The following is a 14,938-nucleotide window of genomic DNA, read 5'->3' as shown; positions in this document are numbered from 1 at the left end:
AGGTTTTATCAGGGCAGTTCTTAACTGACAAAAAAATTGGGACTTATGTTGAAGTGGATATGTATGGCTTACCCACAGATACAGTTCGTAAGCGTCACCGGACAAGAACAGTCCCCAATAATGGCATTAATCCTGTCTATGATGAAGAGCCCTTTGTATTTAAAAAGGTAATGCATGTATAGAGAGTTTGATTTAGGAAATAATGCATTGACACAGGAAACATTATAACATCAAACTCAGTGTTAGGTAAATACATGCAGTTGCATGTTTAGGTATATGTAGTTATTCCAAAGTAAAATTCAAATGTACAGACAATCTGACTAAAGTACAGACCTATATTATATATAGGTCTGTACTTTAGTCAGATTGATGTAGAGATATTTGCAATTATACTATAGTTGGGAAGGGGCATATTGTTTGGACCCTGTCTGTCCGAAACTTTAACCTTTCTCATGACTTTTGAATGATGAGTGATAGGACTCTCATACTCATATATGCATTCCTTGTGACAAGACCTGGTTTTATGATGTCAAAGTTTTTAACCTTGTGACCTTGACCTTGGAGTTTGAGCTATTTATCTCAATTATATTAAAGAAATGCACCTGTCTATATACAAGCATCAGTGACTGGTTAGATATATATATATATACACACACATACACACACACACACACACAGATATATATATATATATATATATATATATATATATATATATATATATATATCCAATGATAAAAGTCAAGAAACACAAAACTCGAATAACATTTCACTGTTAGCGCTTTCGGCTTTAATGCCTCTTCAGACAGTTATAACTGTCTGAAGAGGCATTAAAGCTGAAAGCACTAACAGTGAAATGTTATTCGAGTTTTGTGTTTCTTGACTTTTATTATTGGATGTATTTACTGTATCAAATACCGAATTCTTTTTTACAAACTATATATATATATATATATATATATATACAGTGGAACCCCGTTATTACGTTTTCCATTTTGTCACGATAAAATAACGTAATACCGGGGGCAACGTAATAAACGTTCCCAGTGAAATCCGTTAAAAATATCATTTGGAAATTGTATATCGTCCGTTGGTACTCCGTGAAGGGGTGTGTGAATATATCTTTACTGTTTCTTTGTTTAAAAGACTATTATACTTTTTTTTATTTACATCTTATCTTTAATGTCCGTAATTCTTCATGTTCTTATCCCTTTTCTTTATTTCTGGTGTAGGATACATAAGGATGTTTTGATAAACGTTTTTTTTCTGCATTCGTTTGGACCGCCATTTTGTTCAACTTTAAAACAATGCGTTCATGTAAATTTCTATCAATAACTCATTCCGGTTCGTATTCAACATTCGTATTAAAAAAATAACAAAACATCGTTTTATTAAGTTCTCTAATTACACAATACACAACACAATAAAAAAAAATCCCACCCCAAAACAACAAAACTATAGACACAAAACGCACACGATACCCAACACTTACACACTTTTCTCACCAACGATAAATACGAAGAACAATTTAAGCGCAATTCACATAAAAAAAAATATAATGATGCACGAAGATTTCATTTATAACACTAAATGATGGCACTAAAATCACGTGCGCATCAAGGGATTTTAGAATATTCACTGAGGTAAATGCCGTGCGCGAATCGGCCGATAACAAAGGACAGTTTGATTGGTGTATGTATGGACGAGATTTACGAACACCCAAGCTGCATGTCCAAACAAAGGACAATTTTTTAATTGACCACCTTTCGTCACCTATGTCCAAGCAGTTACCCAAGCGGTTTTGACAATGCTACGATAAATCTTGTCTTTCATGTTCGGTACCAAAGCTGTCCGTAAATAGAGTTTTAATAGCGAAGGTAATCACACTATGCTGAACACTCAGGTGGTTGAGAAATTATTTCTTCGATTATCAAAATATGAAAAATGAAGTAAATTTCATAGAGTACAATGTCTAAATAAACATTATTTAATTGTTTATCACTGGCTTCGATACGAGGTATTCACCTGTATTGATGTCGCTAGATCTATCGAAGCGTGATCAGTCAAGCGTCTCTAATCCCCAAACAGACCAGGAAATTTACGTGGTGACTGCCTCAGACAGTCAAGGTGTGAATGGCTTATTATTTTGAGAATCATTATTGAATAATTAGGGGTTTATTACGTTTTTGTCGGAATTTTTACAACGTAATACCGAGTCCCGGCATCTTAGGGCAACGTAATAACGAGGTCTATTTTATATAGGTTTGTTAAGAAATGGTTTTGTGCTTTGAAATTCCAACGTAATATGCGGACTAACGTATTAAAGGGGGAACGTAATAACGGGGTATTATCAATGTATTATCAATAAACTTTATATATTTATATATATATATATATATATATATATATATATATATATATATATAAATATATAAAGTTTATTGATAATACATTTCATGCTTTTGATGACAAAATGTGCAAAAACATGAAATGTATTGTGTCTATGTACAAGAATTAGTGATATTAAAATATATTAAGTTTTCATAGATATAAAAAAAATGTCGACTGTCCTGCCTATATTGTAGTTAATCTTTGACTTTGCAGGTTGTGTTGCCAACTTTGGCAGTTCTACGACTAGCTGTGATGGATGAAAACAATAAATTGTTGGGTCACAGGGTGCTACCAGTGGATGGATTACGGCCAGGTATGAAAACCATTAACATTTTGAAAGTAAACTTCCTGTGTATATGTACAGTTTATACAAAATATGATACGTTCTTCCACACAGAAGAATCAATACAGATTCTTTGGGAATGTTAATGTTCAATATTTCTGAACACATTTATGCCTGCACCATGAAATGTAGTGTTACCCTTTTCCATCACCCTGTTGTTCCACTATAATTCAGTTTCTGTTCCTTATAGCTGCTACAGATGTACATCTGCAACTGAAATTTTATATATATAGATTCATCATGAGAATATCCAGACCAAGTTCTTTAATAATATTTGGTTCTAGTTGAAATTTTTGACAAGTTGTACCCCTTGGACTAGGAAAATTTCAACAATATTTAGTTTCTGCTTATTATACCCCCAATCCCTCTGTCTGTCTGTCTGTGGAGATTCGTGTCCGGGCCATAACTTCTTTGTTCTTTGACTTAAGCATACCATATTTGGCACACAGTTGGATCACCATGAGATGATGTGTCGAGTACCTTCATGACCTCTATATGACCTTTACCCTTGACCTCAAGGTCAAAATCAAAGGTTTTTTACAATGGATTCGTGTCCAGGCCATAACTTCTTTGTTCTTTGACATAGGCATACCATATTTGACACATGAGTGTATCACCATGAGATGATGTGTCATGTACCTTCATGACCTCCATATGACCTTGACCTCAAGGTCAAAATTAAAGGTTTTTACAATGGATTCGTGTCAGAACCATGACTTTGTTCTTTGACATAGGCATACCATATTTGACACATAAGTGTATCACCATGAGACGATGTGTCGGGTACCTTGATGACCTCTATATGACCTTGAACTTTGACCTTAAGGTCAAAATTGATTATAGGGTTTTGACATAGTCATACCATAAGACATGGGTGCATCACCATGAGACTGTGTCATGCACATTCATGACCTTTTTATGACCTTGACCTTTGATATCAAGGTCAAAATTATAGGTTTATGCCATGGATTTGTGTTCGGGCTATATCTTCCCTTTTCTTCTACAAAGGCATACCATATTTTTACACTCAGGAAAGAGGTAATTTATACCTATTAACAACACCCTTTGGGAGATTGGGGTAAGCGGGGGGTATTCTTAGTGAGCATTGCTCACAGTACCTCTTGTTACCTCAGTCATACATAGACATTTTGAATTGTAATTAGAATATAGATACGCCACAATAATACACCTGTCAAGTTGTTATTAGGATTAATGGGGTGGGGGATAAGAGTTACTTCCCTTAGACTTAAAAAATTTCAAACAATTCTTAAATTCCTTTCATTATGTTGGTCATGCATGGACATTTTGAATTGAAATTTGGAAAATATATGTCATGAGAATATACAGGTCAGGTTCATAGTGAGTCTGGTCAGATAAATTTTGGCAGAGTTATGGCCCTTGGGTGGATGCATTCATGTTGCTTCAACACATCTAGTTCAAATTTTATCATGAGCAAAAGACAAACTGTAAATTTTATGAAACTCCAAAATACATTCATTGTATAAAAATGAAGAAAAATGAAAATTTAACACTTGCTGAAAAAAGGGAGTTTAAACTTCATCTATTTTACAATGATTGCCAAACAAGTTCTACAATTTATATTCATGCTTCTCATTGACATTGCTGAAAGCAATGGAATCAGCTGATATATATATAGTACAATTTTTAAAGCAATTCATTGAAAAACAAGAAATTCATGGAAGTTTTAGCTATTATCCTATCAAATTTAAGCATAAGTGTAAGCACAATAGCAGTGATTTTAACGTCGCCACTAAGTGAAGCGTTTCAATATACATGTATACCTACATTTTATATCGCATCTTTCAGACCAATTCATTGAGAAACAAATCTGTAATAGTATATACATTTCATTCAATCAAAATTCAGAGCACTTTCATGAGCATGCTTATGAGTAATTTGACCACACTGATATTTTATAAGTCTTGACATAAAAATTCTAGATAAATTTCAAAAGATTTTAATGCAAATTGAAGAAATAAGAGTTCAAAATAGGAGATGTAGAAACAATGCATATGCATACACTTGCATGTGTGTGTACTTCAGCACAACCAATCATATTACATATAGGTCCTTGCAGTATGTACCTATGATGTCAGTATCATTCCATCTTTCTCACTCATTAGAGAGTTAAAGATAATTAAATATTACCAAATCAAATTATTAGCATGTGCTTGTACATATGTGTAAGTGATATGACGACACTAATCAGCAGAGAGTCAAAAAATATATCTGCAGCATAAATTTTAAAACATAAGTTTGTTCTTCACGCAGCTGTTTTTCCACTCCATCTTGAATCCTTTGTACATGTATCACTATTCTGGAGAACACTTTGCTTGGTACAGATAAAAGTGTGATGCCTCTGTAATTATCACATACCGATCTATGCATTCATGCACATGCATATTTTGTTTGCAACATTTATTGGGCATTGATATCATAAACCTGCAGTGAGAGTTTCAATTTCTTTGATTTTTTTATCAAAAGTTACAGCAATTGAATGAAAACAACATTGAATGAAAACAAATGCACGTACATACATGTGCACATAAACAAGACTCAGCATTTTTGTTGTCATTCAACAAGCATTTGTATCATATACCTACAGCATAAATTTCATAACATTTCCATCATTTAATAGAAAGTTATGATGGTTTTAAAATCGATCATTCAGAATTTAGCACATGTGCATGCACGTGATGGCAAGTAATTTATAACATAAAATGATTTTCATGAAAAACAAAAAGGTTATGGTCCTTCAAAGAATGACTTTAAAAAACAATGCATGTGCATTTGAATGTTACATGTACCAATCTATAGCTATTTGTATTACCTACGTATGCTGTGAATACCAGTTCATTTGTTAAAAGAGTTATATATGTTCTAGTATTATCCAATCAAAAGGAAGCACACATACATGCACGTGTAGGTTGGTGATTTTTACCATGCCAATCAATCAAAGCTCAATATAAACACACCACATATTGGTAAATTTCGAATAATTTCATTGAAAAATGAAAATGTTAGATGGATTCCAAAGTCAGTGTACCAAAAATCCAATATGTGTACATGCATGAATGTTCAGGCAAAATGACATGTTCTGCACATCTACAGATGCTATATTATCATCTTTAAAAGGTTTCATCTTAATGCTTTGTGTAGTTTTTGAGACACCCCCAAACAAAAAAGTGCTAGAGAAAAATATGAAGAAACAGTGTAAAAACAATATGTTTCCAAACTGTGTAGGGAATATAGTTTTTAAAAAAATCAATTATCTTTAGTATTGAACATAATATGATGAAAAAATGGTAATCTGAAAAATATATTATTTTTCATATTGCCATGTTGTATTTAAAAAGATTGATTAGATAAAGTTTTTTTTATTTTACAGGATACAGACATATACCTCTGCGAAATGAGTGTAACCTACCCCTAATATTGCCCACTGTTTTTGTTCATATAAGTGTGAAAGATTACGTTCCTGATGATATGTCTGGTAAGATCTGAGTCTTTTGTTCTGAAAGATTTGTGTTTATTGTCAGGGATGGGGTAATTGAAATCAGTAAATTGTAATTTGATGTAATGATTTACTATTTTCAAAGTAATTGAATGTATTTGTATCTTAGTTTATTTTCAATTACAAATAACAATGTATTTAAATACTTGTCTAAAAAAAGTGTATTATTGCAAATACTTTTCAAATATGTTAAAAGTATGTGCCCTAATCTCAAAGTGAAAGTATTGCTAGATATATAGAGGAATTCATAGTATAATTATAGTATGATAATAATAATGATGTTATGATATAATGATGATGAATTCCTAAACATAGTGGTTTTATCACATCTTTGCTTCATACTGTTTAAAATAAACTTATTTACACACAACTCCTTGAAGTTTTCAAAAGAAACTCGTTCAGAAAAAAATCAAAGATTATGATCCCAATGACAAATTTAAGTGTGATGAAATGGTCTCTTTATTTTGTGCACTTCCATATTCAAGTATTTATTTTGTTAATTAACTCTGATTAAGTTGTGGATAAATTGACAAATTGGTAAACACAGGATTACTTCAGAGAATCAGCACAAAAAAAAACAACATTATTTTATCAGGGTGTAGGTAATACACATCGCTGATTGTAATGAGAAAGAAATTCTTCCATTATTTACGAATTCATGAGCATGTAGAATAGTGGATATGATTATTTATTAATGGCTTTTTAACATGAATTGGACAATTCTGGACATTGATAGTTCTTTAATGTCCTGAAATTTTGTGGCATGTACTATCCATAGCCGGATTAAACAAGTTTTACTGTAATATGAAAATTCATCTTTTTGTTGCATGCGAAATATTTTCAACATTTTCAATCTCTTTTATGGTGGCGTCCATATTCAATAAACGATGTATGCAATTGGAATCAAAATAGTATTTTGGAAATTTTAAAATATTGCTATAGCCATGATGAATACATGTATTTTACTCTATTAACAATTAAACACATATTGTCATGAAATATAATTAAACCTAACATAACAAAATTTAAAGTCTTGCAATGTTAGGATTTAATGCTTCGGTAAAGCATTTATGACATACATGTAGGTTTATGTTCTTTATTTCTCCACAAAAGTCAATGTAATAACAAAAAGTTTGTCTGAGAGTCTGAAAAATGTATTTCTGTGTATTAAAAAAAAAAAAAAAGAAATATATTCAAAAGATGAAAACCAATGTTGAATTTGACAAACTTTTATTTCTGTTTAACACTGTTTTTTCCTTTGACCTTTGATACGCATAGATAATTAAGTGAAACAATATGATGGTGCATTGTGTGCAGTTCCCATAGAACTCGATTCCAACCTTTATCTTTTTCACCATTTTACTAAATTGATTTGAGATTTCTAAGGGCTGATTAAAGACAAAACTAAAAAGAAATATAGGTTTCCGTTGCTTTTATGGGTCATATTTGTACTTCTCTTTACAATATACATGTACAGTGGACTGTGGTCTGCAATGAATTACACCCTTCATTTCAAATGTGCCTCTACTATAATAATTTCCTTTGTCATTTTATTAAGATTTTGTACAATAATTTCTCATCCCATCAATTAATTCAAACACTTATGGTATTTCTTTCAATAAAAGATATTTTCCGTTTTTGATTTTTGGCCAATCACGTTGCACCAAAATATTTATACCTCTGCTCTCCTTTGGTACTTTTATTTCAATACATCTATTGTCCAAGAAAACCAATGAAGGCATTTACTTTGACAAAAGTAAGCATGCGTAGTGGCACACAGGAAGAATTTTTCAAAGCAAAATGCAAGCAGGGACCATCTGATAGATGACACAATTAGAAATATTATGATGATTGATAAAACTTAATTCAAGTTATTTGTAAGACACTTGTGTAAAGATGTCTGCTGTTGTACACTTAAAATTTGTTTGCATGTGCAAATACATCGTGTTTTAGGGATTGTCATTGTTGCTAGCCACACTTACTGAGTATGGGAGTACCTACCCTACCTCAAACCACTATAATGTAGTGTGAAAGGAGACAATAGGCATGGTTTGCGACAATGGGGGATTGTGTTGTGAAATGAATTTGAAGTACTTGAAAAGTATTAATTAACTTACGAAAAGTAATTAGTCAATTACAGTTGTGGAAAACTTGGTAATTGAAATTAATTGGTATTGTAATTGAAGGTATTTAATTTCATTATAAAGTAATTGAACTCCTCCTTGTCCATTATTGTTCAGAAAGAATTGTATCTATTGTGCAGACTGTTGCTAGATTGATGCGGGGTTTTGCTAGCCTGTTTTGAGGTGTAGATTTATGATTTTACAGGCTAACGCTGTGCTTGCAAATATTTTGTATATAAGATTATTTTGCTTTATAATTGAAAACAAATTGCAAAGCTCTGGTATTTGATATAATTCTCCTATTCAAAAAGTTAGAATAAGACAAGCAGCTTTATGATTTTTTCTATATTTCTATGAAATGTCAGTATATTGCTAACTTTTCAGCCTTAGTGGATGGATTGATAAATCCTCGGCAATATTGGAGTAAACAAGAAAAAGAGAAAAGAAAAACACTTCTCTCAAAGTTCTTTGATTTTGGAGAGGAGTTTAAATTTACTGACCAAGAATTGTCTGGCAAATCTGCAAAACAGCACACCATAGATAAAAGCAGTAGTTCAAAGGTTTGAATCGGAACCTATGTTACAAAAACTTCTACTAAAATATGACTACTCCTCTTCCTCTTCTTGGACCTTTTCATTGGTCAAATTGAATATTGAATGATGCTGCATGTTTACGTAATTTAAAATACAGGTGACTCAAGAAAATTTGAAGTCCACAGGTACACAATAAAACTTCAAGATTCCAGTTGTATGTGTTTTTGAGAGTCCAGAAATCGGCACGTCAATTCACCGGTTTTAACTCGTTCACTAATTGACTATAACATTAATTTCATTCTCAAGTAATCTATTTAATTTTAAAATTTTATTTCATCTGACCTATCGGAAGTTTCTAGTATGCAGGTCCCCAAAAGCATGTGACTGTGTAAGTGTGTGGAATGTAAACACATTGCCATTTGCATTTTCGCCTCAGATGCTGAGAATTGAATAAGAAAGCCCAGTGGCGTTTGAGCAGAATGAAGCGGGGGTTTGGGGACAGCAGTCCGAATTTATCACTTCCACATTTACTGCATGTAAGACTTTCTAGATCGACTAAAATGCACAATTCAATCAAACCATGGATCAGAGTGATTAAATAAAATTATTTTCTGTATTATATGTCCTTCAATTTCAATGACATATCTACAAACACAGCTGATTTTACTTGCGTCACACACCTTAAGTTCTGACATATCTCATGAATATTTATGATGGTGTCACGAGATACTTTTCTACCTAAACAACTGTAGAGATTTTGATGAGAATTGAAAACATGAGAGATTTCTATTTATTTTTAAATTTTAAAAACATGTTTTAAAAAGTAGTTTTTTAAACTTCATTACATGCCAGGAATTGAAATTTGGCCTTAATTTTGCGACTTTTTTGCTGTTTTAAGGATTTTTAATGATCACTCACACAATTGTATATATATAATATACCGCCTTCGGCACCACTTATTCTAGCCTCATATTTTTGGGACCAGTATACTAGAAATGTTCCTGACCTATAAATAAACTATAGAATATTTTTCCTTGTCTTATTTTTAACTTTATTTGTTGCAGCGAAAAAATTAGTATTGTGGCTCATAATCATCATTCAAGTTTCAAACCTTGATGAGGTTTATTGACAATCACAGCCAATCATAAAGCACACCAATTAATCCCCAGTTTGAGATATCTTGTGAAGTGTCAAGGCTAATTACCAAGTCTTCAGGCTGTGTCTTCTTACCTGTTAACAATGGGTTTCTCCAAGGTATAGTCCATGTGGGGCTAATTAGGTAATAACTGACCAAAAGTTTGTGTAAACAATTCACACTTTGAGGTATTGAGGTTAAATCTTAAAGGATTATATATCACAAAACTTAAATTTTACTTCAAGATATCAAGTTGCTAGAGATCAAGAATTCAAGAGAAGGAAACAATTTGCTTATTCATATAGGGGGGAAAGTTGGGTCAACTTAGAGAGATTGAAGTTCTAGCCATCAAGAGTCACCTGTACTTGCTGTCCTAGTAACAAATAATATTGCTGGCAGAAATTTGGTGCTTCACTGCTTTCATCATATATCAGAACCAGTAACTGCTTAGCTAATACCTAAAAGTATTGCTTTTCTACAGCGTTTCTTTCAGTTGATCTGTAAAATTCATATAAGACGCCAAACTTCAGAGCCACTGACATGATCTTGCACTATTTAAGTTTGCCATCGGATGGCATGTGGTAATTGTACTTGTATGCGGAATTGACGCCTCTTAACCTGCTTTGATTGTATTATTATGTTTATATAATTATGACTATTTTCTCTCATTCATCTATATAGCAAAATTCTTTTGTGCATGTTTTCATTCTTCCTTTTACAGTTTATATTGATGCACTAATAAATCCCATAGCCTACCTGTCTGAACAGGAGAAACACAGTCAACAGTTGGCAGTTCTTGAGGACTCGGAATTTGTAAGTCTCTCAGTGTTTTAGTGTCATAGTTTAGGGTGTGTATGTACACAGACAATTTTTTTTTTATTGTGAGTAACAAAGGATTATAGCAGAAGGAGAGTGGAGATGGAGATAATGGAACAAGGAGGGATGGGATGTAGGTGGTATATAATGCCCAAAGAAAGGGCTGGAAAGGAAACGAAGTAACCTTGATAGGATTACACCATTCAGCTTTTTAGGTCATTCTATTGCAATTAGTCAGTGTCCATTGTTGTCCTTCGTACATTAATAATTGAACACTTTTAACTTCTTGATAACTACCATTCCAATTCATTTCAAATTTGGTATGAAGAAAAACTAATGCATAGTGATGTAGAGCAGTAAGTCCTCTACCAAAATTGTTAATTTCATGATCCCCAGGGAAGAGGTTCTGACTTCAGGATGGGACCAAACTTGATATATAGTGTTTATTTGTAAAGCATTCAGATAATTTATTCTTTAGTGCTGTTGATACCTAATTGAAACTCAATAGATATTTAGAAAGAGCAGATAGAGCAGGTAAAATTGTAGATTTTGTGATCCCAGGGGTAGGGGTTATGATATCAGGGTCAGTGGTCATTGATTAAATGTGTTAACAATTGAACATTTTTCTTGATAACTATCCTTCCAATTCTTTTCATTCATTTTTCATTTGTTTGGTATGAAACATCTGTAAGAAAAACTAAATGCATAGTGATGTAGAGCAGGAGGGCCTCTACCAAAATTGTCAATTTTATGATCCCTGGGGTAGAGGTTCTGTTTCCTGAGAGGGGCCAATCTTGATATATGTAGTGTTCATGTGTAAAACATTTGAGTACCATCTTCTATTGATACTAAATTGAAACTAAATAGGTACATGTATTTAGAAGGAGTAGGTTAAGTCCTTTACCAAATTGTAAATTTGATGATCCCAGTGGGTAAGGGTTTTGGTTCCAGGGTGAGGCCAAATTATGTAAAGTCTTTCATCAGTATTACTAAGGCACTTTCGGGGGCATTTAAATATTTAAGAACACTTCTTGTTTTGTACGTTAGCTGAATATTAGAATTTAGCTTAGATATTCAGAACAGTAAATTTTTTCTAGATTTCGTAGCTCTTGGGACTTGTGATACTTTTAAATAATACTCAGCTGACAGATAAGGCCTGTGGTCCTCTTGTTATTTAAAGTGAATGTTTTCAATACCATATGAAGAAAAATAATTGAATAATTGAAGCATATTATGATGAATTGATATTTTTTTTTAAAAAGCAAGAAAAAGCTTGGAGAACAGAATCGACTTAAGATTTAACATCATCCTGTCAAAAGTAGGGCTGAAACAATTCTCTGTGGTTTTTGCTTGATTTTTATCCCCCCCCCCCCCCCCCCCCCTTGAAAAAGAAGGGATATTGGTAAAATTGCATCTGATGGTTGGTCTACCTGGTTAATCAGTAGACTACCATAAGTGTTTTCCACTCAATTTCTTAAGAACCCTTTGCTTGACATAGATCAAATTTGTTGTATTGGTTCCCTATAGGAAGTAGATGTTCCTTATTGATTTTGAGGTCACAAGGTCAAGGCCAAACTGAACATTGTAAAATATTAATTCACTCAGTATCTTTAGAACCCTTTGCTTGACAGACTTCAAATTTAGTACACTGGTTCTACATAAGGAGTCGATGACCCCTATTGATTTTGAGGTCAAAGGTCACACTACTCTGGACTTAATAAGATATCGTCTGCTCAATGTCTTGAGAACCTTTTGCTTGACAGACATCAAAAACTTGGTACACTAAGGAGATGATGACACCCCCACCCCCCCATTGGTTTTCAAGTCACAAAGGCAAAGGTCATCACTCAAAAAACTCTGCTCAGTATCTTAAGAGTTCAATCTTAGTACTGTGGATGTCCCTAAATAGTAGATAACCCACATTTTCATTCATTTAAAATAGACAGTCTAAATTTAAAGTTGATTCTTTTCAAATTGCCACACAGGAGCATATATGTTTCTGTAACATTTCTTGTTTTTATTTGGCTCTGTGTTTGGTAATTTTTAGCTCACCTAAGCAGAAAGAACAAGTGAGAATTTTTTGATCGCCTGTTGTCCGTCTGTCTGTAAACTTTTTACATTTTCCACTTCTCCAGAACCATTTGGCCAACTATTACCAAACTTGGCCAAAAGCATCCTTAGGTGAAGGGCTTTCAAGTTTGTTCAAATGAAGGGCCATGTCCCCTTCAAAGGGGAGATAATCACAAAAATGCAAAAATAGAGTGGGGTCATTTAAAAATCTTCTCAAGAACCACTGGGCCAGAAGAGCTGAAATTCATATGAAAGCTTCCTGACATAGTGCAGATTCAAGTTTGTTAAAACCATGGCCCCCGGGGGTAGGATGGGGCCACAATAGGGGATCAAATATTTTGCATATAAATATATAGGGAAAATTTTTTAAAATCTTCTTTTCAAGAACCACTGGGCCAGAAAAGTTTACATTTACATGAAAGCTTCCTGACATAGTGCAGATTCAAGGTTGTTAAAATCATGGCCCTGGGGGTAGGATGGGGCACAATAGGGGATCAAAGTTTTACATACAATTATATAGGGAGAATCTTTAAAAATCTTCTCTAGAACCACTGGGCCACAAAAGTTTACATGAAAGCTTCCTGACATAAAGCAGATTCAAGTTTGTAAAAATCATGGCCCCCTGGAGTAGGTTCGGGCCACAATAGGGATCAAAGTTTTACATGCGAATAGATAGGAAAAATCTTTAAATATGGGCCAAGGTGACTCAGGTGAGCAATGTGGCCCATGGGCCTCTTGTTTATTGGAAATGTCCAATGGTCCAACAAATTTTGCATAGTCTGAAAACACATGAGAGAAATTAAATATAGGCACATAGATTCTTTGATTTTGTCAACATTAAAAAGTGAAAAATTGTGAAATCTTACTTGTGAAAAACTATTCAGTGGAAATTAATTTTTGAAAATTTAGTTAAGCCAATTTTCGACAATTAAGTGATAGAATTAGTTTTACAAATGAGCATTCATATAAAAGATGTGATATTGTTTCTACACAATTGACACATGATACATTTATGTTGGATTTATATATATCAAGATTGATCTACAGTGAGATACAGGTAATATATCATGTATGATTTGGAACATGATGTCATGACTTTGCTTAACAATAAAGTTTTTAATATGTAATCTAACAAATCACATTTGGAAAATCAACAGTAGGGAAATATTTACAATTCTAGGTACTGTAACAATATTCTCTAATAAAATAGTATACCATATAACAATAACTCATTTAAAGTTTTGAATGATATTTATTTAGAAACATTTCTTAAAGACAAAATTTCACCAGAAATATTTCAAAACAAAGTTATAAATAACCGGGGCGGTTTTCCAATTTTCTAAGTGCCCAAGGTGCTCAATGTTACGAATGTGGTAAAATAATTTGGTTGTAAGGTTACGAACTTGTAAATATATGCATTGTTTTGGATACCGGTAGATTTTTGATACAGGATCAATAAAAGTTTGGAACAGATTCAGAGTGTGGCTGTTATTACAGGTGGAACTGTGTTTAAAATCTCTTAAGACCTACCCAATATATGGAGAAAAACACGTATTTATAGATCGTGATACATTGTTATCAAGAATATTTTGCATGTGCTTGAGTCTTGAAACCTGTAATTGTTTGCTAATGGTAACAATTTCAAGCCCACTTTCTAATTTATTCTTATAACAAACAGTTCTTCAAAGTGGCTCAGGATGAACCACAAAAAGTTAAATATAGATTTGCATTGCCTCCATTAATGCAGCCTAATTAATAACTTACACTATTGGAAATCAAAACCTTCAATAAGTATATATAAAAGTATCGATAGATAGTTTTAGATACCTTCATATTTAGAAAATTTAAGGGAATTTAGCCAAAATCAATTTCTTTCAATTTTTTTCTCATATCTATAGCAGAGAATAAAATTCTTGGGAAAACATTATAAAGTTTTAAGGTAGCTCAATACATCAAGACTTACAAATTTTATGACACTGTCGCAAGATGACG

General features: G+C 32.8%; 1 protein-coding gene across 15 annotated transcripts in view; it reads left to right on the top strand.

The window, feature by feature from the left end:
• Positions 1-14,938, top strand: part of LOC125652508 (1-phosphatidylinositol 4,5-bisphosphate phosphodiesterase beta-1-like) — a 144,867-nt gene that overhangs the window by 104,138 nt on the left and 25,791 nt on the right. For 11 of the 15 annotated variants that reach the window (XM_056164643.1, XM_048881747.2, XM_056164642.1 and 8 more), the window contains 4 exons: positions 3-167; positions 2,605-2,704; positions 6,144-6,248; positions 8,777-8,952. In XM_056164643.1, the coding sequence (XP_056020618.1) occupies positions 3-167; positions 2,605-2,704; positions 6,144-6,248; positions 8,777-8,952 (546 nt within the window). Of the gene's footprint in view, positions 1-2; positions 168-2,604; positions 2,705-6,143; positions 6,249-8,776; positions 8,953-10,781; positions 10,874-14,938 lie in introns of all 15 variants that reach the window. The other 4 variants (XM_056164646.1, XM_056164645.1, XM_056164644.1 and 1 more) reach the window with 1 other exon arrangement.

This window comes from Ostrea edulis, chromosome 5 (genome assembly GCF_947568905.1).
Source record: "Ostrea edulis chromosome 5, xbOstEdul1.1, whole genome shotgun sequence".
Taxonomy (NCBI): Eukaryota; Metazoa; Mollusca; class Bivalvia; order Ostreida; family Ostreidae; genus Ostrea; species Ostrea edulis.
This window is presented reverse-complemented; position numbering and strand designations above follow the sequence as displayed.